Here is a 26,332-nt window from a genome sequence, read left to right as displayed (position 1 = left end):
ATGGCGGGCCCGCTGCGGCTGCTGGCGCTCTGCACCGCCACCGCCGTGCTGCTGCTCCCGCCGCCCGCCGCGCCGCGGAGGCCACCGCGCTGCGCGCCGCCCTGCAGCTGCTGGCGGGAGTCGGCGCTGTGCGTGGGGGCGGCGGGGCCGCCGCGCAGCCTGCCCGCCGGCCTGGGCTCCTTGTGAGTGCGGGGGATGCGCCGTGCCCGGGCGGGGGGTGGGGGGTGGGATGCGGGGCGGTCCCGCCTGACGGGCGGCTTCTCTTTTTGCAGGAGCCTGGTGAACGGGACCTTCTCCGAAGTGAAGGACAGGATGTTCTCCCACCTGCCCTCCCTGCAGCTGCTGTAAGTATGGCACCAAAAAAGCCAACGGCCGACGAGCACTTCGCCCGTTCCTCCTAAATAGAGTTATGGGTGCCCTTGTGGAAAGGGAGATAACCGGTAAATCTGCAGCTGGTGCAGCCCCGCTGATGTAGCTGCTGTTTCGTAACAGAGGGATGCCTTTTCAGCCCATAAACCACTTCTTAAAACGTGTATTTAGTTACTGAAGGAGGACAAAATGTTTTCTGATGCCCTAAGTTCCTTCTTTTAAAATTTCAGCTTTAATAAGTTTAGGGCAGAGTTTTCCCCCTGGAGTCGTGTGGCAGTTCTCACTCACGCTCACTTTGTGCCCGTGAGTCTCGCATTGGCTTTGGGATGTTGCAGGCGCGAGGGGGGTGAGCAGAGGCTGCCGGGACACACCTCAGAGGAATGCCTCTGTATGTGTGAAGCGCTGGTGTTGTCTGCAGCATGACTCTGTGCTTCAGCATCCGACTTGGAGGGCAGCCCCTCAGATGCCTTCTGACCTGATGGACCTACAGGCGGGATGGTCCTCTGTCCCAGGGGACAGCGGTCCAGCTCCCGGCACTCTGCAGCCCTCCTGACCTGGGGCAAATCTCTCGGTTGTGCCCGTGTTGCAGTCAGGCGTCTGCCTGCAGCTCCGGTAGCTTACCCAAACTTGCCTTAATTTAGCTGTCCTGGGAGGCAGTAGCAGGGAAGGCACAAAGATACGGGGTGTGCTACAACCCCCCTGGGGAGCCTGGATGCTCGTTTCTCTGGTAGTCTGCAGAGAAGCCGTGCCGCTGCCTGTGCCCTGGCTAGCCCAGTGCAGCCTGCCTGTAACGCCCAATACCAAGCGGACCCTCCACGCCTCCCTCTGTAAGGACCAGGTTACCCCCAAAGCAAAGACACGCTGCAAAGAAAAATTCTGCAAAAAGATGCAAGGCACACCAGAAACCCAGGCTAAGCGCTTGCCACAGAGCTAGATGTTAAAATGGGTCTTAGCAAGAGGTAGTCCCTAAAAGCATTTGATAGCATGATGGCCAACCTTCTCTCCTCGGGCACCCCCACCTCATTCTCAAAGACCTGTCTCGCTATTTGGGGGGAGCAGCAAAATTGGAAAACGCTGGGGAGAGGAAGGCAAAGCAAGGAGTGGAGGCTTTCACCTTCTTTAGCGTGGCACCAGTCCCAAGCCCAAGTTTTTGTGGGACTTGGGGGCCAGCACAGAGCCTTGGGCAGAAGGCAGGGAGACTTTGCCCACTGGTGAATGGGGGCAAACAGCAGACCTGTGCCAGCTGGGGAGGAAAGGGATGAATTCAAGGGTGGGTTGAGAGAAACCGTGGTGGAAAATTAGAGATGAGGGGAATCTGGCTTGGTTTTTTGTACTGGGAAGAGGGAGGAAGAGCAGATGAAGGTTATCCCTTTACCTTAGCTGCAGTAGATTTCCAGGAGGAGATGTTGGGGTGTGTGGGGTGGTGGGGCAGAGGTCAGAAAGTTGCCCATGTCACTTTATGCGGTAGATCAGACATGGGAGTGTGAGGGGTTTGTCACCACCACCACCTTGGGCCCTGACAAATTTTGTTGGTTAGTGTAATTTGTGACTTTTCCCTTCAAACATGAGAAAAAAGAATGATTAAATGACAAAAGAGATAGATACATGCATAATTGAGCACTTGGGTACCTCAGGACTATGTCTTCTGTGGCAGTAGGCACAGTAAAATAGTAACGCAAGGATTTATTTTTGATGACAGTCTGCATCTTTGTCAGATTTCTTTGGGATAATTTAAGGAAAATTTGTCTAGTATTAGCATAATAACCGAGGATCACAGGGAAAGTTTGCATTTCATGTTCATTAGTCTTCTAAATTAATTTTAGTAAAATGCCTAAAACCATACAAAAAGAGAATTAATAAGTTACTCTAATAAAGCGATTAGAGCAGACATATTCACTCGTAGCAGAAAATCCTGAGATTTTCCAAAAATGATTTCTTTTGAGTAGTGTTTGATTTTTAGACCAAATAAGTAGTTTTGCTGTTTTCTTAAAAGGAGATCACTCTCTGTGCCTTTGAACATCAACATTGGAGATCATCCACTGTTGTGCTTTGATACAGCAAAGAAGGAACTTTGCTGGCAAAGCCTTTCCATGGCATCCTTCTCCCTGACTGCCGTGTCCTGGCTCAGGTGACAGCCGCTCTGGTGCAGCTCTAGCACATTTTGTCCCTTGAGTTCACGCGGGCGGGCAAGGCGGTGCCTGGAGCAGGCAGCACCGCCACTCTTCCTCGCTGCCTGCGGACACAGGGCTTTGCTTTGCAAGGATAGCAGGACTTTCTGTCTCTGGTGGTTTGGCCACGTCTGTGTTTCCAGCTGACAAACCGGCCGCGTGAAGCGTGTGCTGTCCTCCCATGCCATGGGCCGCAGGTCAGGCTTGGAGCATCCCCCTGGGAGCGCAGAACGAGCAAGCGCTGATCCACTGAGACTGCGTAAATGAGAGCTGGTGCTTGTACAAAAGGGCTCCCCCCCTTTCTGGGAGCTCAGGAGTGGCGCTGAGATGGTCTCTTGAGAATTTTCGGTGTGGCTGGAGGGGTGGTGGGCAACTGGGGTCCACACTCAGCAGACCTACCCTCTAAGGACGGCTTTTCCTGCTCAGGGGACCAGAGAGTCGAGGGCCAGGTTGCATTTAACCAAGGTGAATGGCAAACATTTTTCCTGAGGAGTAGTGGACATTAACTAGCATCACATTATACCTTTGATTTTTTTTTTATAGACCATTCCACAGTATTTTATGTGTGCTGCATTGGTGGGGCAATATGGGCTCGAGTCAGTAAGATTAGTTTGGTCATGGGCAATAAACACAACGGGCATAATCCAGCGTGTCAAGCTTTAATGTGCTTTCCTAATGCCTGCTCTCCGTTTTCAGCTTGCTGAACTCCAACTCCTTCACTGTTATACGAGATGATGCCTTTGCTGGTCTCTTCCATCTAGAATACCTGTAAGTTTGGTATTTTATGTCTTCCCCTGTCCTTTATAAATCAAGATGTTTTGATAAGTTGCCAAGACTCTTGCCGTGGAGTCTTAGTCTTTACTGTGATTCCCAGGAGCCGGGGAGATGAAGGATTTATGTTCCACTCCTGTGCAAACGTCCTTTACGGTGGCTCACTATTTTTCAGAGGTTGCAGTGGATTTTTAAAATATGCTGTGAGTGCAAGGAGGCTCTGTGCAATTACAGTACACCAAAAAGGTCCTGCTGAGCAAGAGCTTGTCCTGGCTTTCCAGAACAGTGCCATCACTGTCAAGGGGTTTTGAACCTCAGGAAGGAGGTGGGGAAGCCTCTCCTGGCCTGCTGGCAGCCTGAAGAGGAGGTGCAGGGTATCCGTGTACTGCCCAGAACAACCCTGATTCCCAGACTGCTTCTCTTCCCCCAAACTTTCCTTTCCAACTTCGCCTTTTTGCTGATATCCCATTTAATACCCGTGGCATTTATCTTTATATTATAAATAATTATAAATATATGAATATATAAATATATATTTCATATAATATAAATTATTGTAATTATTTATATTATTATTTAAATTTATTTAACTTTCCTGTTCTTTTCTTAGTTCACTTCTTCGTTGATTTTTACCTTACCTTCATTTCCCAATCTTTTTTTTTTTTAGGTCACCCTTTTTTCTTTTAAAAAAAGTATTAGCCCTGGTACCAGGTTGTCCTCACTTCATACTCCAAAGGACTGCCATTTCTCTGTGTTACTGGACATGAGCTGGTATGTTTGAAACTCTGAATATGACCTGCAAAAAAATTCATCGTTCCACCCACCTTCCTGGGCTGAAAAGTAGCTGTGGGAGACATTTCTGTCTTTTTCTAAGGGAAGACCAATGCTCATAAAACTGACTCTTGCTAAAGTCTTGCAGGCAAGTAGGCATTAAGGCGGGGTATATTCAGGACTAACAGTCTGATACGTGCGGAGCAGCCAACAATGGAATTTGCAGACCAAGAAATAGAGGATAATGGTAAATGGTATATGCTGAAATCCATGATTCAGCTACATCTGGATTTTTCAGCGATAGCAAGTTATCTAATCATTCTCTTTTCCACGTGTCTACAGGAAAAAAAGTAATTTGCAGAATGATTGCAAAAAGGAAGAAAAACATTTGTATGTTGTTTCATTAATGACTTGCTTTCAAGTGCTGATGAGTCTAACATGGAGCGTGTCCCAGCAGCATGTGCAGTCGTAGCGGTTGCATTGGTGGCTGCAGCCAGTTACCTGTAACTTCAGACACCCTGTCTGACCGAAAAAAATCCTGCCCCTCCTCAGCTGGTCAAAGGGAAAATCTCTGTCCCTGGTTGCCAGCTGCAAACCAGGGAGCAGAGTGAAGACTGGTAAAGCCTTACAGTTCCACTTCCCTTTAGTAGCAGCTGAACAAGTGGTCTCGGTTAATGGTTGTGGTCGCTGTCCCTGCCAAGTCCACAGAGCTCTTCCTCTTCCCAGCAAATCACACCTCCGCTGTTTGGGAACTGGCTGAGTGGCCTTTCTCTGGGGCTGTTTTTGGCCATGCAGCCGGTAACACTATTACAGCTTCAATGGCTCATGTCTCTCAGTTACCAGTGATCAGACCTTACAGAGAATAAGAAAACCCCACTGACAAACAAGAGTGACAAGTTGCTTTGTGTACAAAGCAAAATCTCTGGATGAAGAGCAGCTGGGAAGCACCCACAGCAGATACATATATATCTCTCTCTATATATATCTCCAGCTGTGTCCCGCTGTGCTTGCAGCACTGATAGTGGCATTCAATGCACCCTTAAACTAACCGGCTCCATGTACAGAGTCTGGATGAGACAGGTCTGATAAAGATGGGAGCTTTGCGGGTGATCAGAGTGGCATTCCCAGGGTAGCATCCCTTCGAGGCCAGGTGTGGTGGCTCAGGAATCCGCCAAATTCCTGAGTCCCAGCCCAAATGTCCATCGTCTCACTGCAGTGTGTTCAGTGAAGCCGTGTTTATTTGCACGGACCGGTGAGCTGGCGCTGTGCGGCGATGCCAGGTGCCGGTGAGGGCGTCGGGAGGCGGTCTGGCTCTCAGATTGAATTCGTGTCCCCAGGCAGCCTTGTAACAGAGTACGGCTGACCCTCTTCTGACATCCCTCACGCAGACACAACAGTTTCTTATCTGCACCCTTTGCCTACAGTCAGGGTCATGGTCACTTCATGAAGGATTTTGGCTATGCCTAAACTGCAGAACCAAGAGCACTTGTCATCTCCTGCATCCCCATCTTGACTCTCTCGAGAAGAGACCTCAGCTCATAGCATTTTTCCTCTATTTCCCTGGAAGGCAAACAAGGATGCATAGGAGGAAGGGAGACACTTTTATCTCATAAAACCTTTTATAAAGTCAGCATGCAGTTGCCTTCATCCAGGTACAGCTGTACTATGCAATATCTTGATGGCCACCTGGCTGCAATCACTTTGCAGGGCTGATGGTGTATTTAGGGATGTGTCCTCAAGTGCTCGGGGGTCAAGATGCTCAAATATCAGCTCTTTCTTCAAATGCTGACGTGCAGTCAGGAGGAGCAGCACGTTCCTGGAATCGATACGTGCCTGTCATTATTTCGCCAGCGCACGGGGCCGTGACTTGTGTGCAGCTGGGCACCCTGCAGAGGTGGCATCCTGGCTGGAGAGAGCTGAACTGCGGCAGCAAGAAGGAAAACAAGGCAGCGGTCTTGCCATTTATGCAGACTTCATATGTCTACCAGTATGTATCTGCAGTTCACATCACGGCTCTGTGGGTGCGGAGATGGCACCGTGTGTGCAGCCACAGGAGCTCCCCATCAGAGCGTCCATCTGCAGCCTGGGCAGCCCCGGCGCTGCTGTGCTGCCCCGTGGTTTTAAAATGCAGGCGATTTGTGAGAGGGAGGTAGGACTTTAGCTTCTAAAGTCCATCTTGGAGGCCTCTTCCACACAAGTCTCTTGCCTTATGTAACACACCCCGAGAGGATTAACCAACAAAGGAATAATGTTTTTTGCTTTGTTCATTTTGTTCCTCTTCTGCTGGATACTTGTGTCACGCGCTCTCCCTTGTGCTGCCTGGTACCTGCATGTTCCTCGCGGTCCACCCGAGGAAAGGGGAAAGGGGAATGTGAGCAGCTCCACCGAGACTTCCCTGCCTTTAAGTCTGAAGGAGCGACCCAGGAACCTGCTGAATTTGGAGAAAGTACTGGTGATGCTAATAATACTGCTAATTAAAGTCTTTTAAAATACTTTTTTTTTTGCCTAGATTCATTGAAGGAAACAAAATTGAAACGATTTCAAGAAATGCATTTCGTGGCCTTCGAGACCTGACTCACCTGTAAGTTATTTAACACTTGGTAGGGTAATTTGTGCTTGAGCAAAACTCTTCTGGGGGACTGCTGGTGTTCCTGCCGCATAGGAAAACCTCCCTTCCCCTCCATGCATCAGCTTCCTCCCGCTGTCAGTAACATGCCTTCCACGAAGTAAAAAATGGCCTTTAAACAATTCCTGCTCGGGCAGCACTGCGGCGTGTTCGGCTGCCTGCGCACACTCGCCGCGCGTGCTGGGGGGCGGCTGTGACCTGCGGATGCTGCAGCGGTACCACCGTGGTACTGCCTACTCGTGATTAACGTTCCTGTTTCTTTTCAGTACGCTCAGTGATTGCTCCGTGTGTTACATTTGCACCTGGGCAATAAAAAAGCTTTATGTATTTTACTTTTACGTGAGCTTCAAGCAATCTCCATTCTTGAATGAGAGTAATTAATACGTGCCTGTTCCTCGAAACCATTAATAATGCCAGTGGCTGGACAGTACCAGATAATTAACAACCTGTAAGTGAGTGCAGACTTAGTAAGAGTCAGCCAGACAAGAGAGAGCAATGATACTAAGCTCTAACTTTCTTTTCTAGTTCTTTGGCCAATAACCATCTCAAAGCTCTGCCAAGGGATGTCTTCAGTGATTTAGATTCTTTAATTGAACTGTAAGTAATGAGAATCTTTCTATTGACTACCTGCTTCTGTCCCTCTGTTAGTCTGAGTTTTACGTTCTGGGTTTGTGTGGTGCTGTATCTGATATCTGCGCAGAAAAGAAATGTGCATTTTGTCGTTCTAGCTTTTCTCGTTTTAAAATTGTTGACTTGGTAGACTCCTCTAAAATATCTGCTATTTCTCAGGTCACTGTTGCTTCTCCTGATGCTGTACATAGCTTGCCTTATTGTACTTCTTTCTCATGTTTCATATAAATTGTTTTTTAGGGAAAGGGAGACAATGAATTTTAAAACTGTAATTTCTTTGAACTTTTTTTCCTGTTATTGTTGCATGTATTCCCTGAGATTATTTTAGTAAAAGGCATTCATTAAAAAAAAAATGCCTTATTGCTTGTTTTTGTGCAGTTGTAGCACATTGCTGACTTACTGTCGGTGTTTTCTTGTATAACTGAGCTGCTAGTCAGCTTCCCCTATTTTTGGCCTGGCTCTCCCAAATAGCAAAGTATAATTGTAAGGCACAAAAATTGCCAAGGGATCGAAGAACAGGTATAGTGTTGAAATTGCACGTACATTAGTAGGGGGAGGTTAAATTGACTCCACATCAGCAGCGACTCTAAAAATACAAGCCTTACATCTGTATTTTAATGTACCACAGAAATGGTGCCAGCAAGGCCACTCTGTCAACCAGCAGTACTGGAGTAGTTTAGTGAGGGAATGGGATTTACCTGTGGCAGCGGCAGATGGTGGGATGGAGGCTTGCAGCAGACAACCACACTGTCAGGATTTGTTACAATATAGTCCTAATCCTGTGAAGACTCATAAAAACGAGTGACTTCACACGTGAATCACAGTGCTCTATTAGTAAGATTATAGGTGGGCATATTTCCTAGATTGAAACTGTTTTTCAAGGACAACACTCATTGAAGGAGACTCCATAGTAAGAGAGTCCCAATAAAACTTAAGAAATTTTCCTGTTTTCAGTTCAAAACCAATTCAAGGTTACTCAGATATTTTTAAATTCAGCATGTCAAGGTGATAACAGTTCTGTAGTATTCATATTGCTATCAACCTTTTCAAATATGTTTATTTCTGTGTGTTTTTTTAGAGATTTAAGGGGAAATAAATTTGAGTGTGACTGCAAAGCCAAGTGGTTGTTTTTGTGGTTAAAGATGACAAATTCCACTGTTTCTGATGTCCTGTGTATTGGTCCAGCAGAATATCAGGATAAGAAGTTAAATGATGTGACAAGTTTTGATTATGAATGCACCACTACAGGTATTCAGAATGTATATTTCTAAGCACACTACAAATGGTTAAATATCAGAAGTTTAGACTATACCCTTTCGCTTCGGTGAGCATGACCTGGGGGGAGGAAAGGGTTACATACAAAGCACTTCCGAGTACTAGAGCAAGCATAAAATGGGAAAATTACATTTCAAAGCCAAAGTAAGTAGCGAGTTTTTATTTGGATTAAGCGATAATGGGAGAAGAGCTCTGACTATTCATACTCCAAAAGACTTGATTATGACTCACTTTGTGACTTAATTTTCATCACAGAATGCTTTCTATTATCTGGAATAAGGCCATATAGTTATGGCAGATGAGCTTCCCAAAATCTCTGTATTTCACAGAAAGCAATGAAAAGAAGTTCAAATAATGTGGCTATATCTGTTATCTTTATTCAATAGGCCACAGTTTAATAGCATCAAATGTGGCGGCAATACTGCCAGCAGTTCTTCATGGAACTCCATTAAGTTGGAGAAAAATGTCCAATAATATTCTGACTACTGTCTTGTTTAGGATCTTGATTTTTATTTTAGATAATGTAAAGCATGCTGAAGGAAGTGAAGAGAAACTTGCATGTGGTTATACTTATACTTTATGACCGAAGAGCCGCAGTTACCTATCTTTAAATGTAGTCACATCATATAACTGAGAATATCAGCTGCGAGTATTGTTTGTCATCTTTCATGTATATGATGTCAGCACTCTGCCTTTCTTCTATACAGTAATATCAGAGGCATTCGAGCTCTCACCTGTCATCAAGTCAGTCATCAGCATTAAGAGACAATAGAGAAGTTGATTACTAGTAATGTAAAATAAAGTTTCAGGACAAGATATGAAAGGTAATCCAAGGGTAGTATGTAAAGGAAAAGAGAATGAATTCAGAATTCAAAAATATGTCAGAAGAGCAGCAGAGGTAAAGCGCGATTATCTGCTACATAAAAGGACGTCAAAAACAGGAGAGCAATGTAGCTTAGAACGGTACCAAAGTTATGTTCCTGTGTCTGCCAGATCACCGAGATGCAAAAGTACAAAGTAAAAGCAGGCTTTATTTCATTTTAATCTGGTTTAAGCAATTGTGCAGCACTAACAGTGTGCGAGAACAAGCCTTATCTACCTGGTCCTCAGACCTATACTGACCTACCTGCCCTCTGTCATCTCTTTTTACCTAGAAACCTAACTATAAAGTTGCTATAGGCAAAATTCACCATTAATGTTAGTCCCTTTGTCTGCTGTAAGCAAAATTACACCACGCATAAACCTAATTTCACGTGCTGTAGAGTTTGCTGGGGAGCTAAGGCGTTACGTGGTGCAAGGATCGCCCAGCTGAATGTTCGTTCAAATGCCATCAGAGACGTGCTCTCGCAGCACAGCATATAGCTGTAATACGCTCTTCGGATAGTAAAGGACGTTTTCAAACCAGTGATTCTCTGGCTGCTGTGAGGGAAGGCTGGGTGCCTAACCCCTCTGGCCTGGGGGCGGGCAGCAGCAGGCTTCCCAGAGCTCCAGTGCGTAGTGAAGGTGGAGGGTGCAGAAGACCTGGACCTCTGGCGTCCTTACAAAGTGTCTGAGAGAGACAGACTGCATGCAGAAATGACAAAACAGAGATAAGTAGAGTAGAAACGCAAATCTTCCGGGATGTGTCACCTCTGAGAAAGCATCACATCCCCTGCACTGAACTGGACGTTACCTTGCTTGAGCTGTAACCCTCCGTGGCCTTGGTGGTCTGCGGTGTCAGGCCACAGCTGCTTTTTCCTTCTCTGCCATTGCCTCCCCCAGATTCAAAGGGAGCGTAAATATGCCCATATTCATTCCTCGAGGATTGATTAGTCACAGGCTCAGGCTTGTGCCATATTTTGAAGGAAAGCAACATACTCTGTAGGTGTATTCTCCTTTCCCACTCAGTGACAGGCAGTGCTCTGCCAATCTCTTTCATTCATGTTAGTCGTTAGTATTGTATTTCCCTCCTTTGCCTGGCGTGATCAGACTCTCCATCATTTCTGCTTTCTGGTACTCTGTGTCAAGCATGACTGGACTTAGGATGTGGTAACAAAGCCGTTTGCTTGGTAAAACGTCCATCTCGCAGGCTCCATCAGTTCACTGCGTCCTCTGAACTGCTACAATGGTAACGGGAGGAAAGATGTAAAGAGGTGCTGCCATATTAAACAAAAAGCCAAAGAACAAAATGCTCCTATCGCTTATTCACAGAGAAAGTGATCCACAGTGTCGGTGATCTGCACTTTTAACTCTTTTCGTGATAGCATCTCTCTTTTCCATTTCTCACGGCTTGCATCACGGAAGCAGGTTAAGCCGTTTCACTTCATTTCTTGTCTTTCTCCCGCAACAGTGTGCGAGGGGGCTGTGCTGTGGCTGTAAGCACGGCAGGGGAACGTGTACTTACTTTCAGGAGACTGGAGGACGGGCCTCGCACTCCGGCGGTCACTGGAAGCAGGCTGTGTGCGCGCCTGGCACCTACCTGCTTTGCCCAGACCTGGCAGGGATCGTCTCGCCGAGCTTTGAAAGCTTGGTCTCCCCTTTCTTCACCTATCTGGGACTGTCTTCTGGAGGTGGTCCTCTCTTTCCCCGCTGGCTGGAAGGAAGGTAGTTTGCAAATTAAAAGTTACCTGCTCCATACTCACTCCTGTGCTGGAGGTCACCCGTGCCATCGTGGTGGGACACAGGAGGGGATGGCTAACGCTCCCTGAGAGCACCCCAGGTCCTGAGTAGCTCACCTAGAGCAGAATTCTCCACCGTGGAGAAGAAGGGCCGTGAGGAGAGGGGAACGACTGGTGGCCGAGTCGCAGGATGCAGTTCAGGAGCTGCTGCCCAAACAGGTCATCGCTCCCTTTCTCTTCAGTGTCCTCCAGCGTTCCCCACGCACTTTCTCTCTGCTCTGCCAGCACCAGCGCTCCATCAGCCAGAGCAGAGGCTGCCGGGGGGGAAATCAGCCCAACGACAAAAGCGTTGGGTCCCTCATCCGTGACGGCTGGTGCCGTTCAACAGCCAAAGGAGCGGAGGCAGAGCGGGCGGCTGGAGGATGGGGGGGACCACCCCGGCCCTCAGCCGGCAGAAAGCAGTGTCAAAACCATGTGTCTTCAGCCAGAGAGAGTATCGGGGTGCATCGGGGTGAGAGGGAGACAGCGGCACAGGGGGGAAGTGAGGGCCACATCCTCTTCCCTCTCCCGTGCAGGCTGATCCAGCTTAAAGGAAAAAATGTTGGAAAACATCCCCCTCCAACTCTGTATTTACTATATGAGCTCTTTCTAGGATTAAAGCAAGGCATGTGGACCTGCCTGTAAAACTAAATCAAGCCCCTAAGACCTACATTTTTAGCAAGCCTGATGTGGCAGCACCTCTTTACTGGGTAACCTTGTTCCACATTAGAGTCTGGTATTTCTAACTGGTGCTGAAAACAACATTTATTGCTTTTTACTGATTACGACTGATTTTGTTACTCATTTTTACTCATTGAGTGACATAAAGAGCCCAATGGCAGGTACAAGTAAAAATAGCTGTGTTAACACTGAATCATTTCTGAATGGGCAGTGGTTTGTTTTAATTCACAGATTCCCTCAAAGTGTCTCACAACTGTTCAGATTTCAAGAGATGTCTTTTTCAGCATTAGTTTTTTTGGTTTTTTCCTCAAGATTTTAAAAATATTTTGATTTTCTGTGACTGTATCCGCTATTGTTCCATCCTTAGCTACCTTTCATGATTTACCACTTACTTTTACTTTCTGCATACTTCGGGGTCAGTTTTCTCCAGTCCTTTTATTTTCCCAGTGAGAATGAAGGTAACTTTCTTGTTTTCTTACCAGCATTTATGAATCAAGTCCGAACTCTATTTATAATAGTCCCTCGAAGAATGGAAACTGTCATTTCTTTTGCAGCTATAGAATCTGCTCTGTTTGGTAGCATCTGACTGTCTGATGATGGTAGTCATCTATCTTTATTCTCCAGCAGTGTAACTCCTCAAGGGCAAGGCTTTCAAGCATGCAGAGACAGAGAGTTCTTCATTCAAAACCAATTATTTCATAATGCACTAAAATGAGGGATTCGAGTGAGGACTAAATTACCATTTCACCAAAATCCCTGGATGCTCAGGCCCTTCCAACATAGAAGTGCATGGTGAAAGCATCTAGCAAATGGAGCTTGAAACAGAGCGGTGCGTGGTTCTGCAGAGAAACTCCATCGTAGTGGAAGATGCATTTCCTTTTCTATATATCTATATCCATATATCAGTTCAGCGCAGGCCTTCTGCCATGTTCTAGACCCAAGTGCTGGCTTTTCTTTGTCAGCACTGCTATACTGGTTTCTTTTTCTGATAACAGTGACTTCGCCGAGCTGTCAGGCCAAAGATCAAACTCAGACCCAAGTCTCCTTGCTTTGCCCCAGATTGGCTCTATGCTGACTGCTGACTTAGCCCAGGGTGAATTTTAGAGTTAAATCTACAAAGGCACTTGGATTTCAAGAAGAAATCTTGAATTTTGGAGTTACACTCTTCGTCTTTACAGGTTGCTCCAACTCTGCAGTCTTAGTATCTAGAATAAGTTTTCCACTGGATAGTAATTTGCAGGTTGGTTGTATTTTATGCCTAAACTACTTTACAATGCCCCATAAAACGTTATGTTAACTGAGTTTTTGATTACACCATTTTGTCTATGGTCTAGCCGAAATGGGGTTATCCCCAGGCAAACTTCAGATTATCATTTCACTTTCTGCCTGGTTTAGCATAACACAAATTGCTAGTGATTAAATTTGCATGACTTAAGAAGTTATTGGACTTCAGCTGGAAGTTGCTGTCTCTCAGCTTGAAAGTGATTCTAGCAAGGCCATTTCACTTGACGGGAAAGCAACTTCCAGCTGTGGGGAAAGAGACTTTTCTCTCGGTATCCTGATTTCAGTGATACCAGCCAGCCTAGCTGGAAAATCTGATTTCTGCCACTCTTTACCTATTTGATCTCCTTGGCAACTATATTTCCAGAGGACAGTTTATGAAGCCTAAAGCAGGAGAAGCTTTCCCCTGTTGCTGCATGCCGAAATGTGAGCACTGACACTTCCATGCTAATGTTATACAAAATCCAGAGTATTCAACTCATTTTTCAGTGTTAATTGTTACGATCAGCAACCACTTACTCTGTGTTTCCAGCAAGATGTATCCTAATTGTTGTAAATGTATGTTTCTAGATTTTGTTGTTCACCAGATTTTGCCCTACCAGTCAGTTTCAGTGGATACGTTCAACTCAAAGAATGACGTGTTCGTAGCCATTGCACAGCCCAGCATGGAGAACTGCATGGTGCTGGAGTGGGATCACATTGAAATGAATTTCAGGAGTTATGACAATATCACAGGTATATGAACACTGGGATTCCAGTCCTTGATGAACTGTTGGCGTTTCACAAGGACAAGATTCATAGATGGGACCAGCTGATGGTTTTTGTCCTGAATCTCTGTTGAAGTCAGCAGATCAAAGTGTGTAATGTCTGGACACGAGTGACTTCATGGAGTAGTGCATCTTGTTAATTCATAACCTGCTGTAGCACACAAACTAGGCTTTTTTTGTCTGATCTTGTAAATTGTTCTGAAGGCACAGACACTTGCTGTGAATGTCACACTGTGGCCCAGCTTAGGCACTCACTGCCTGAATCACACTACAAGTTAAAGTATAGGCTAAAGGAGCCCTCCCTCCTGCCAAAGTGCCTGCAAAATATAGAATATAAAAATATTCTACTTGCATGTGGAAGGAAATAGGTCTGAAGGATGCATTAAGGGAAGGCTGGCCAGGAAAGTATGTTTCACAGCTGAAGATGACATAGAAATATTTAAACTGTGGTTGTTACCTAAAGAGATGGGCTGTAAAGACTTCATGTTTACTTTCCATTTACAAACATGCTAAATTGGCATCCTGGCCAGATTACTCATCAAACAAAAAGCCCATGTGGATGCCAGGTGATTTTCTAATGCTAACAATCATTCTGTCACTAACCCACACTCATGGTGCTATATAGAGCTCAGTCACACCATGACAGCAGGGACAGAGTCTTGAGAGCTGTTATATGCTGCCCAATTTCCCAACTACTTCAAGCTACTGGGTCCGAGGTCTCAGGAGCTAAATCTATCTGTGGAGCATCCTTGTTCCTTGTTATGTGTGATAGATTATTTTTCACCTTGCATTTTGGGAAACAAAGAGTATGCTGCATCCTCATCTGGTGGTGTGGGAAGTCTACAAAGGCAGCAAGCATTTACCTCCTCAGATTAACTGTGTGTGTCACTAACAAAAGATTACAAGATGCTACCCCTCTGTCAGGAAGTTTTGGAAATGAAAAATTTTGCTTTTTCAGGTTTCATTGTTTTTGGGGGGAAATATGTACCACTGGATGTAAATTGAGAAGTCGATGACTTGAAGAGAGCTAGCAGAGCTCTCGAGAAGCTCTGGAATGAAGTTGAGAGTTTAGGTCATTTGCAAAGACAGCTTCTTCTGGATGTATTTCATCTTCCTGTGAATGACACGATTAGGGGTCATTTCTGCTGGGGACTTGTGTCCTAGCTCCACACCCAGCACGCGTGCCAAGACTCATTTCTCGAACAACCATCCTGTGTTCCTGGAAGGCCCAACTTTAAGCTCTGGACTCTGAAATATAAGTGAGCAAGAGACTTGCTAAGGGACGCAGGCAGGTAAAGAGCCTTTTGTGGAGCCTAACGAGTGCTTTGTAGAGCTCAGGAGCCGGCTATGTGCTCCATGGGGAGTTTCCATTATTAACTATATGCTTGGCATTCGGATGGCCAAATTTAGCCCTTTACAACATGGGCTTATTGACCCGAACTGGTTGTCATGATTGCCTTTAGAGTCAACATTGCAGAGAATAGGTGTTGCTATCCTCTGCAGAAGGAGACATCTACACGCCAAGTGAAATCTTTTCTAGAGTGCTAACTTTTGACTAAGTTAGACCAGAAAGAGCCAGGATGGTCATTTCAAGCATTTGTGTCTACGCTGCAGATGTCTTACGGTACTTGAGATGAATCCCACCCCTCCTACACTGGAAGGATGGTAGATATCCGAGGCTGGCTGTGAAACACCTATGGGTGGGGGGCCAGCAGAGATGCCAGGGTGAGACTCCTGTAGCGACTGTGACCGTGCACACATAGAGGAGTGTGTGCAGATACCGTTCTGCTTAAACTGTGCACTTCAGAGAAGAAATCCTCTCTTCTTCCAAAAAAACCTTTCGTAAATAGTCTGGTTGTTATTTTTTTGATGTGGATCTTGTATAGTGACTTGACATTCTCAAAACAGGCCACAGCTCGATCTGATCTAATCTGATAACTGCAGTAAATATTTCTAGTTTAATGTAATCTCAAGAAGACTTAACAGAAACAACAGAGTTAAATTTATCTTGTTCATCCTGCTGTCAGGTGATATATCCACAAGACGCATCAATATTTCTATTTACAGTACCAAAAAGCTGACTCTGGCCCTCTTGGAGCAAGAAAAATAGACTATATTTCATTCTTCTAGTTAAACTGGAAAGGTAGACATTCCAGGAATAAGAGAATCTCAGATTCCTGCTGAGTCATGAGATAACAACTCTTGTTATTTTGGAATAATAAAATCTGGCTTAAATGTTTTGGATATTAGGGGGCACGTGTTTGAACAAACAGAGAAAGAAAAAGTATTCTGGATAAAAAGGAATGAGCATTTTAGGGTGCATCATACTTGCATACCTTGAGGGGTGTGACATTTCCAACATTTGAAGTCATCTTTCCAGTTTTTGGGGAGAAAAAGGGTGTGACAGCATGTAGTAAACAACAGAATTATGAGATGGTAAAGGTTTTTAAAAAGGGGCGGGGTAATATCTCTATGATTTAAAAGGTGCTTTGTACTGTGCTAATATATGTGCTTTTTTTTTTCTTTGGGCAATAGGTCAGTCCATAGTGGGATGTAAAGCCATTCTTGTTGGTGACCAAGTCTTTGTGGTGGTGGCACAGCTCTTTGGTGGCTCACACATTTACAAGTATGACGAAAGCTGGACAAAGTTTGTCAAATTCCAGGATATCGAAGTATCTCGCATTTCCAAGCCCAATGATATAGAGCTTTTTGAGATAGACAGTGAAATGTTTTTTGTCATAGCAGATAGCTCTAAAGCAGGTTTGTCAACAGTGTACAAGTGGAATAACAAAGGATTTTACTCATACCAGTCCCTTCATGAGTGGTTCAGGGACACTGATGCAGAGTTTCTCGATATAGATGGGAAATCACATTTAATCCTCTCCAGCCGCTCCCAGGTTCCCATTATACTCCAGTGGAACAAAGTTTCCAAAAAGTTTGTCCCACACAGTGAAATCCCCAACATGGAAGATGTCTTGGCTGTGAAGAGTTTCAGGATGCAAGATAACCTGTACATCACGCTCACGAGATTCATCGGTGACTCCAGAGTTATGAAATGGAATAGCAAACAGTTTGTGGAGCTACAGGCTCTTCCATCCCGAGGAGCCATGACGCTGCAGCCTTTCTCCTTCAAGAAGAATTACTACCTAGCCTTGGGAAGCGACTATACCTTCTCCCAGATATACCAGTGGGATGGTGAAAAGAAGCTCTTCATGTTATTTAAAGAAATCTATGTGCAAGCGCCACGGTCTTTCACAGCTGTGTCAACGGATCGAAGAGATTTTTTCTTTGCCTCTAGTTTTAAAGGAAACACTCAAATATTTGAACACATCATCATTGACTTGAGTTTATGAAAAGCTGCTGGAGTGAAATTCATGTGGAATGACATTTATACACAAGCAAAACAAAGAGAGACCTTTCCAAAACCAGGGTGCACCTATGGAGTATGATGACATTTTCTGAACTTTTCAAACTTGCATATTAATCAGGGATTGCATTTACTTGGTTGCTGCATGACATGTCCATTTTATCCTTTTTCAAAGACACTTTGTAATCTGCAGTCATTCAGAGGAGAGTGCAGTGCATTAGGTTTAATGTTGACATCTAAGAGAATGATCTAAATTTTACCCAGAAAACTACCTTGAATTGAACTTTTCATAAAGAAAGTGAAGAGTAAGCCATACAAAGCGTAGAAATGATCCTGACTCTGAAACTAATGTGTTAGTAATGATTTTAAGATTAGAGGCAGTTCTTCATGGTTGCTGATGAATTGTAAAAGCAAACAGTAACGTTATTTTGGTTTCTTGGGGTCTGTCTTCAAAATCTGTCTTTGTGGTTTATAGTAAGTCCGAGGCATAGTTTTAATTCATTGTAGATTAAAGTCAAAATCTATTGCCATTTTTCTTCCATTATTCACTATTTCAGCAACAAATTGTGCAAAACAAATAGCCCAGCCCACAGTAACTGGGTAGCCAGGAGAAGAAAGTTATGTCACTTCTAGACTGTGAGATCTTAACAAGTTAACATAGACAGAAAAGAACAGAGGTCTGCTTGGTGCCATGAATGAATCGACTACAGATTCTGTCCACTTTCTGTTCTAATAGGTATTCCAGAAATTCACCCCATTTTGCCCCGATTCATATTCTTCCTGATGATCCCAGTAGATTCTGGGATGTTTTAACAAGTAGATCTGTTGTGATCTCTCATTCTAGAAGGCACAGCTTAAGCTTAGCCTGAAACACTCATCTACATTCATGTACTCCGTGCTGTAGCTTGTCTGTACGCAATGAGATGATTTATTCTCCAGCGTTCTGCCCCCAGCACAGCTCACAAGCAATAAATTCAGGTTTTGGTTATCACAAGCTGTATTTGGGGAATCCTTCTGGCTGAGGTCTAAATGTGACTTCGGTATCACCGAGTCTTTTGAAACCAAGGCAGCTGGACCTGTTTCAGGCTAGAGCTAACCCTGGCTCCAAGAAGAAGGGTTTTCTCTTGGTGGCTCCAGGCTTTCTCTGGGTTGCCAAGCCGTTGAATGTTAAACAGGAGGATGTGAACAGACCATGCCGCATTGGTGTTTTGGGTGGCTGCAAAGGCATTCAGTCATCCTAAATAGGGCAGTCCTGGAATAACTGTCAGGATAACAGCACAGGACCAGTTTCCTGGAAGGGCTCTCCACCATCCTTACCCAACAAAGTTGTGTAACAGAGCCCTTGTTTGTTCACTTACACAGTATGTTTGTTTAAGTTTTCACACCATTAGGGTATTAGATCGTTTTATCATGTCCTGCTGCTGCACTGCTGCTTTGGATAATAGGGAGGCTTTGCGTAAAGCAGGCAGAGCAAAAGAAACTGTCCTTTATTCCTTCATAGTCAGGGCTATCTCACCATCTCTGTGCTGAGTGAGCTTCATGTTTTTGCCCTGGACACGTGAAACATGGTCTATTGTCACAAACAGAGATGTTCTCCCAGGCTTTCTGACATACAAGATGTGAACAGTGCTGCAGAAGAGGATTCTGCACAAGGACTCCCATGAGGAGTCATAACCTACCAGTGACCTGGAATATCACAGCCTTCCCCAGCGTTAGCGTCGCTGCTGTGAAATAGAATTATTACTGTCAGAGACATAACTAATTTTATTTTGTTTTTCAGTGACGTGTTAATTTTTTTCCTATAGAGGCGCTCGTTGTGGTTTTATTTTTAGTTACATTGGCAACTTAGCCCATCCAGCCATCTGAAGTATTGCACTCTGCCTTCCAAATCCCGATGCGGTGTCAGTACCGTTGGTTCAATCAGACCAGTAGATGCAAACCAGGCCTCTGCAGCTGGTTTTAGCAATACCTCTCCTAGGATTAAGCTAACAAATCTGACAAAACGAAGAGATGATTCATATGTCTGCCAGTGAATGCAATTTCTTCCCATGTTCCCAGTTTCCTTTTTAAAGTGGCTGGCAAGCGATATTTCTTTAAACTGTGTTGTGGGAAGGCATTTTTTTATTGCTTTTCTGTCCGGCGTGCATGTTCAAATAGAGTCAGATATTCTGCCAAGGAGGGGCATTTCTCAATGCGCCAGTACTTTCTTTTAGGGCTCACTGCTAGTACCATTCACTCAGCAAAGGGCATCAGTCAGAGAGCTAAAAGCCAGTTTAGAGAAATTGGATCTTGACATTTTTCACTTGAAGGGAAGGAAGAGGATGGAGGAAAAGGGCTTGTGTATCCAATACCAGGAGATTGTACTCTTTCGAGAGCCAAGGGGATTTTGAGGCTTGGCTATCAAGTTGAATTAAATTAAAATGGTCTCTGCAGAGACAGGCTTAATACAGAGGATAAAGTGATCCACAGGAGTCTAGTTCATTCACGTGGGACCAGAAGAAAGTGAGGGAAATGAATTCTGCAGGAAGGCTGCCGCTTCTGCCAAGTAGCCGTGTTGGTTGGTGAGAAAGCCCAGACCAGGAGGGGCCTGGAGTCAGATGCCGGCTGCCTGTTCTGCTGAGTTAGTGCACAGCAGGTCTGAGCAGCTAAGAGGGAGGGCAAAAAGCACCAGCTGATGAAGGAAAGGGGTTATGGTACATTTTGCAGGATTAAACAAAGGCAGGGGCTCAAAAAGAGCCCTGTTCTGCTCTTCCTGCTCCCAAAGCAAAGCTGCAGGATGCAGCCATAACAACAGAAATCACTAAGCATCGAAAATACTTTCTGCCTTTCCAAATGCAACAACGGTTTTGTCTCCATGGCTTATATTCTGCAATAGAAATTGTTTTGAATAGTAAATAAACTATGCATATTCAAAATTTATTGCAACTGTTAGACCATCAGGACAGTGAGAAAGGATAACAGAACATGCCACCTGATAATTCTAATGTATTCTATTTACAACTATGTAAAGAAGAGTAGTTTATATAAGCATAGGTTTAATACAATGTGCTAGCTACAGTGGGAGCATTTTAAGGCTGTATATACATTGAGCTTTTTTTAGTAAAGGGGAGCTGATGCAATCTATGCTACTGACACATGTATGTACTCTTTCAATATATGAATAAAATGTAGTTAATGAGACTAATAGTGATGCATTGTGCATGTTAAAATATCCACGCTGTGAAGATCCACACTGCCAGAGGGATGGACAAGGTGGGCAAACGGGTCCTTGTCCATGTGTGATCGGTTTTGGCTTTTGAAAACGTGGAGGAAGCTGTGCTCAGCTTAGTTAAATTCAGTTTCTGTGCCTGAGGTAGCTCGGACCTCTGAGATGTTGCTGTTCCCTGGCTTTCCCCTTCATCTTTCCTTACACCCCATCTAGTGTAAGCAAGTATGTAATGCAGCTATTGCTACGATTTTCGGTTCATAGCAAACTCTGTTTTTTCATTTCTTTCTTTCTTACCACAAAACCAAGAGATCTTCATTTTCGAAATCATTTTCAAAATGGAAGATACTTAAGCAGGTTTCTTACAGGCAGAGTGGCTAGAAACCAAGCCCTAAAATTAATCCCTAGATTTTCAGATCTTCACTGTGGGGTCTCTTAAGATTTGTTAAATTTTACTGAATCATTGGCATTTACTCTGAAATTGCAAAAATAAATATAACTCTATCGACAGTGAATACATTTGATTTAAAGCAAGCCTTGAGCATTATCCACTGATCCAGCTAGTCACTAACGCAGGGAGTAATTCTTTTTGTTTCCACTTCCTTCTTCAGAAACAGAGTTCTGAAGTTCTCTGTAACTAATTATAGGCTTGTACAATCAAAGACATGTCTGACATACCATAATGGATGCAATTGCTCCGGGATCATTGCTTTCCTTTTGGGTATTCCACTTTTTTATGAGTCAGCAGCCCTTGTGGTGTGGTTCACTGAAACTCCATCATAGCTCAAACATGAGCTTCAAATCAGCACCATTTCCCCACCTGCCCTCCCCCGGTTTCTTGGCCCTTGCTAGGTGAACATTTTTTTCCACCCTTTACCACCTTCTTCAAATCTTCCTCAGAAAGCTTCTATTCCTCCTTGAAAGTCACAGCAAGATACCCAGAGAAAAGCATTCCCGAAAAGCAAGGGGGGGGATGGTCATTCCTCTGCAAATTTCATGGGCAAGACAGAGTGGGATCTTTTTGAAAGTTCAGGCTGAAGGCAGATGTGTAAGAAACAGCTGTAAGAGTCCCAGTCACCCCCTCTAAGTCCCATTCCCTCCCATCCTACACACCTGAGCTGCTACCACCACTCCTTCTTGGCAGCAATGCTCACAGCCAGGAATTACTGAGACTTTTTTTCCACACCTTAATCCAGAAGAAATGGAGCTGAGCTGCTAACACTGGGTTTTTTCCTAGTATCTGGAAACCAGCCCCTTAACCCCTCTTGCACTCCTCACACAGTCCAGCCTCCTTTTTGAGAAACTGCAGGCTAGATGATCTAATGGGCTTCAAAACTGACCTCCAAAATCTGACAAAACCAGCTGGCCACATGGTGTTAGAGCCTCCACAAAATAAAAGAGTGATACTATTAAAGCATTTCAAATGATAGCTACATAAACTTAATCCACCCCCCAGTACCACTTTCCCCATAAGCCATTGCCGTTCTTGCCACAGAGCTGCATGATGATTTGCAGAGATGTTTTGCAGTATCTGGAATGGGAGAAAAGTTACTGGAAGATGAGGTGCATGTCATGAAGCACTAGGCAAATTCTGTTACCTTTAGGTCCGAGCGGATGATTTGAAGCCATTCATATACATGGCGGGTAGCTGCATACGTTGCGAGTTGGATGTGATTCCTTACAAAGCCATGCACAGCAAAATCAAAGGCAATCTGAACCTAAAGTCATGGCTCCGGGTGAAGAAAATGTTGAAGGGAAGCATCTGGAGTCGCACAGTGCCATCCTGGAATGATTCACAGAGGGGTGTGATGCACTTTGACAAGCAGGCAAGGGAGATCTTTTTTTTACAATCTCTGGGATGGCTTGAGAGAGATGATACAGGTCTTCGGAAGACTGGATGAGCAATTTCTATAGGCATCTCTTTATTCCAGCTTTGCCATGTCAGTGAGGTAGCCTAGATGGAGTTTGGTGGAAAGCAAGGAAAGCAGGTGACAGAAGTTTAATATAAGTAATACTGAAGTAGAGACTAGAAAACTAGAGATGGTGAGGCTGTAGACAAATGTTTAGTTACCTTGAGGGAAACAAATTACATTTTCTAAGCACAGAGATAAATCAATGTGAGATCAGGGAATCAGGGAGAACAGAAAATATCTTTCTAAATAAAGGAAAGGAATAGGAGTGACAGCACATGAAGTGTGAGTTTACTTAATTGCTGTGTAGAGAAAGTATCTAAGTGCCTTTCCAAGGTCACTCAGAGAATGCAATCCACATCATTTTCCTTTCCAGAGTCACCCTAGTTTATGCTTAATTAAACTATGCAAGCTCTGCACACTCTAGAAAATGCCCTTTTTATTACATTGTAGGCAATTTGCATTTCTGAAGGGCATTTGGGAACCATGACACCACCAGAATGAAGGGCTTCTGGTAGCGTTGCTCCCATTTTTATTCATTTGCAATTGTTGACTTTTATTCCAAAGTTCATTTCTATTTCCTGCTTGGACGTTAGCGCTGGATTGTACAAGAATGCTCATTTTCCAACTTCAGTGGCTGTTTCAGTTCTTCTGGCACAGCAGCCCCTTGGGGCTGACTCATCCTCCAGCTGCAGGTGTGCCCTGACAATTAATTCTCCATTTTAGTCCCGTGAATGGAAGGCCAGTGGGTCAAGAAAGTACTCACCACCCACCGCTGGTGGGGTCAGCGCGGATGGAGCCTGGGCTGGCACACAGAAGGAGGGAGCTGCACTGCTCTCTGCATGTTGATTACTCGCTCTCTTCCATTTCTTTTTCTTCTGGTCTTGCCAGTATGGTAAATGGTTTTGCCAGAGTTTTATAGAAAGCAACCTACCAATGAGGCCAGGACGGTGCAGATGTTCTTGGGATGCTTCTGAGAGCAAGCTAGAAATAGAAAGGGGAAATAGAAGTTAAATCAGCAACTCTCTGGTTAATGGCACCTGCCTACTATTTGTTTGTAAACTCGGTAGCCCAGGAGTCTCCTTGGATCCCCAGCTTCTCCTGGTTCCTACTGACAGCATTTTCTGACTCTGCTTTGTACCATCAGAGTCTGGGGAGAAAACTGCAGGCCTTTCATTTCAGAGGAAGGCTCATTACAATTATCTGTGCCTCTGTCACCTCGGGATCTGATTACGGTGCTGGGGTTGCACCTTGAAATCGTTACAATTAAGACTTAATGAAGTGAGTAACTACAGAGTCCTGCAGTTACTCCCTACCAACTTATTGCATCTGCCTCTATCATAGGAATAGCTACCACCTGATTTTTACAATTTTTAAAAAGTGAAACCTCATATTTGGAGTTTGTCCTATAAAATCCCACATGATCGGAACTCTGAGAGCCTGGGCATCTCTCCTTCCCTGTCACAACACAGGCTGGGGCAGCTAGGAGCACGCTGCTGGCTGAAAAGAGGTGCAGGTAGGAGAAAAAAAAACATTCATTTTTTGGGCTGGAAAATGATAAGGAAATCCTAGGTGACAACTGCGTGCAGAGGACCATACTCACGTCCACGCTGAATCCCACTCCCACCCCGTGCAGCAGGGCAGGTACAGAGGTGGAGGCAGTCGATGTGCCTGAGCCAGCCCGTTCCAGCTGCGCGAGCTCCGCGGCTCCCACGTGGCTTATCCCAATGTGCATTAAGGATGTACCTGACCTAAGCCAAGAGAATAAAGTGCAATATGAAACTAACTGGCACTTTAATGCCTTCTTGCCACCCTTGGTTTGAAATGGAGCATACATGTGTGCATATGCACTTCCCAATCCCAGGCTGCCCCACTATAACAAATAGTGATTTGTTCCTTTACTTTTCTCAGATATGGATCAAGACAGATTTGGGGGTAAAATGGAAGGTAATAGAGAGTTTATCTCCTTTCAATTTTCTTTCTTTCCCCTGTGCCCCCAATTTATTTGCCTCTGTCTTCCTAATCGCTGGGAGATTATTATGTCTGAATCATCAGACGTGAAGAACCGTATGCCATTTCCCCTTAAATGACAGCTGAGATGTTTATCTTTATTGTTGTAAGGAGACTCGTATCAACATCTGCAGGTCAGATGAGGATAATTTGCCTTTTGATATTTTTGATGGACTATCAGTGAGGACCAACTGGTGCAAATTGTGCCCCTTTGGTGTGGTGGGCAGAGGGGAACAAAGGGGTTCTTGTAACTTAGCATCAGGCAGCTCTGGGCCCCTTTCTTCTTCCCCACGGAATGTGTGGAGGGAAATGCTAAACTACCTATCCGTGAAAGTAATGAACTAAAAAACCTCTTTTAAAAAGACATTGACTTCAGTGTCCTGTTCTACTTTGGAATATTTTGGCAAATGTGACCAGGACTTTGAGCATGGTACTGGTAGCCTCTATGATGTTGCTTGGTACAGAGGTTGCGGAAATTATTTCTAAAATGCCTGGAGCTTTAGGATAGGCAGAGATTTAGTAGCAAGGGGCAGGAGGGGAATGCAACTGGGAATAGGTTACTTGCTGGTGTGTTAACACCTGTAGGGGTAGGAGATGAGAATTACCCTCTGAATTTGGGAGCTCATTTTGAATTTGAAGATGCTGAAAGCTCCCGGCTTTCAGGTGGAGCTGTACATGTCTTTGTCATCTGACAGCCTTTTGGGAAGATCCTGTTCAGTAAGCACTGGGAGGGAAGAATCCACTTGCAATATGTGGACTGTAAGGAGAGGTGTGCAAGTCAAGAAGAGCTCTCTGCAGTGAGAAATGCTGCACGTTTGCTGCAGTCGTCAGTTGAGGCATGCTAGATTCCTTAGGAAAAAATGCAGGAATGTTCACTTTTTGAGCTGTTATTCAATTCCTTATTGGTGTTGTCTTTCTTGTTTGCTTTTCTGAGACTCCTCCTCCAGGTTTTATTTAGTGATCTCAATATTAATTGTGTTTTCTACCTTCTTTTCTATTCTGTCCGTGTTGGTCAGGCCTGTGATAGGAAGGATCAGCAGAGACAAGGCATTCAGGTATCAGAAAGGCTGCAGATCATGACCTGAGCCAAAACAGAATCACAGAATGGCCTGTGGGAAGGGACCTCTGGAGGTCATCTGGTCCAACCCCTTGCTCAAGCAGGGTAAGCTAGAGTCAGTTGCTCAGGACCATGTCCAGATGGCTTTTGAGTATCTCTGAGGATGGAGGCTCCACAAGCTCTCTGGGCACCCTGTGCCAGTGCTCGGTCACCCTCATAGTGAAAAAGTTTTTCCTTTTGTTCATTTTTTTCCTTATATTCAAGTCCTCCCTAGGTAAGGAGAGCAAAGAAGAAATGTACTGCTTATAACCACTTGCACAGAAAATCCAGCCATTCTAAGAATATTTAATTCTCTGTTCCTCTTATCCTCATCAAAATGTGTATAGATGAAATCACTTCCATGTCATTTGCAGCACCAAAGTGTTCCTAAGTATAGATTTAGCGTAGTGACCTTGTAGTAAATGTCAGCAGTCAGTTAAGTCACCACTTAGCACTGACACTGAAGCTATTTAGGAAGTAATGAGTTGGCACAGCATACTAACTTCTGGAATAACCGGGAGCTTGCTAATGTCTGATGCATGCCCCACGCAGTGGTATAATTTAGGGAAGAGAGTGAGTCACTCCTACTGCTCCCGACTGCAGCCCAAGGCATTAAGTTTGTCTTCACTAAAAACACCTCAGGCTCATCCATGGGTTTCTTCCCTGCTGTACTTCACCTTCACTTGTCTACAGTGACAGCTAGCTCAGGATCTTCCCTTTCAACCCAAGAAGATCGACTATCCATGAATACTGTGACATTGAGGTAAAC

At 44.7% G+C, this 26,332-nt stretch overlaps 1 protein-coding gene across 1 annotated transcript; it reads left to right on the top strand.

Moving 5' to 3' along the window:
* Positions 1–20,518, top strand: LGI2 (leucine rich repeat LGI family member 2). The gene is made up of 9 exons (XM_075150538.1): positions 1–182; positions 273–344; positions 3,234–3,305; positions 6,589–6,660; positions 7,231–7,302; positions 8,414–8,583; positions 9,287–9,328; positions 13,779–13,943; positions 16,511–20,518. Exons 1-9 carry the CDS (start codon positions 1–3, stop codon positions 17,326–17,328), a joined length of 1,665 nt encoding a protein of 554 aa, XP_075006639.1. The 3' UTR covers positions 17,329–20,518.
* The last annotated feature ends 5,814 nt before the right edge of the window (positions 20,519–26,332 follow it).

The sequence above is a fragment of the Calonectris borealis genome, chromosome 4 (genome assembly GCF_964195595.1).
Source record: "Calonectris borealis chromosome 4, bCalBor7.hap1.2, whole genome shotgun sequence".
Classification (NCBI taxonomy): domain Eukaryota; kingdom Metazoa; phylum Chordata; class Aves; order Procellariiformes; family Procellariidae; genus Calonectris; species Calonectris borealis.
This window is presented reverse-complemented; position numbering and strand designations above follow the sequence as displayed.

What these genes read in the sequence shown, in the direction of transcription:
- LGI2 (XM_075150538.1), top strand. Translation starts at nt 1, where the DNA reads ATGGCGGGCCCGCTGCGGCTGCTGGCGCTCTGCACCGCCACCGCCGTG. An exon ending in TTAGATTCTTTAATTGAACT is followed by an intron (nt 7,303 to 8,413) that starts GTAAGTAATGAG and finishes GTGTTTTTTTAG; the next exon opens with AGATTTAAGGGGAAATAAAT. An exon ending in TTATGAATGCACCACTACAG is followed by an intron (nt 8,584 to 9,286) that starts GTATTCAGAATG and finishes TTTCATGTATAT; the next exon opens with GATGTCAGCACTCTGCCTTT.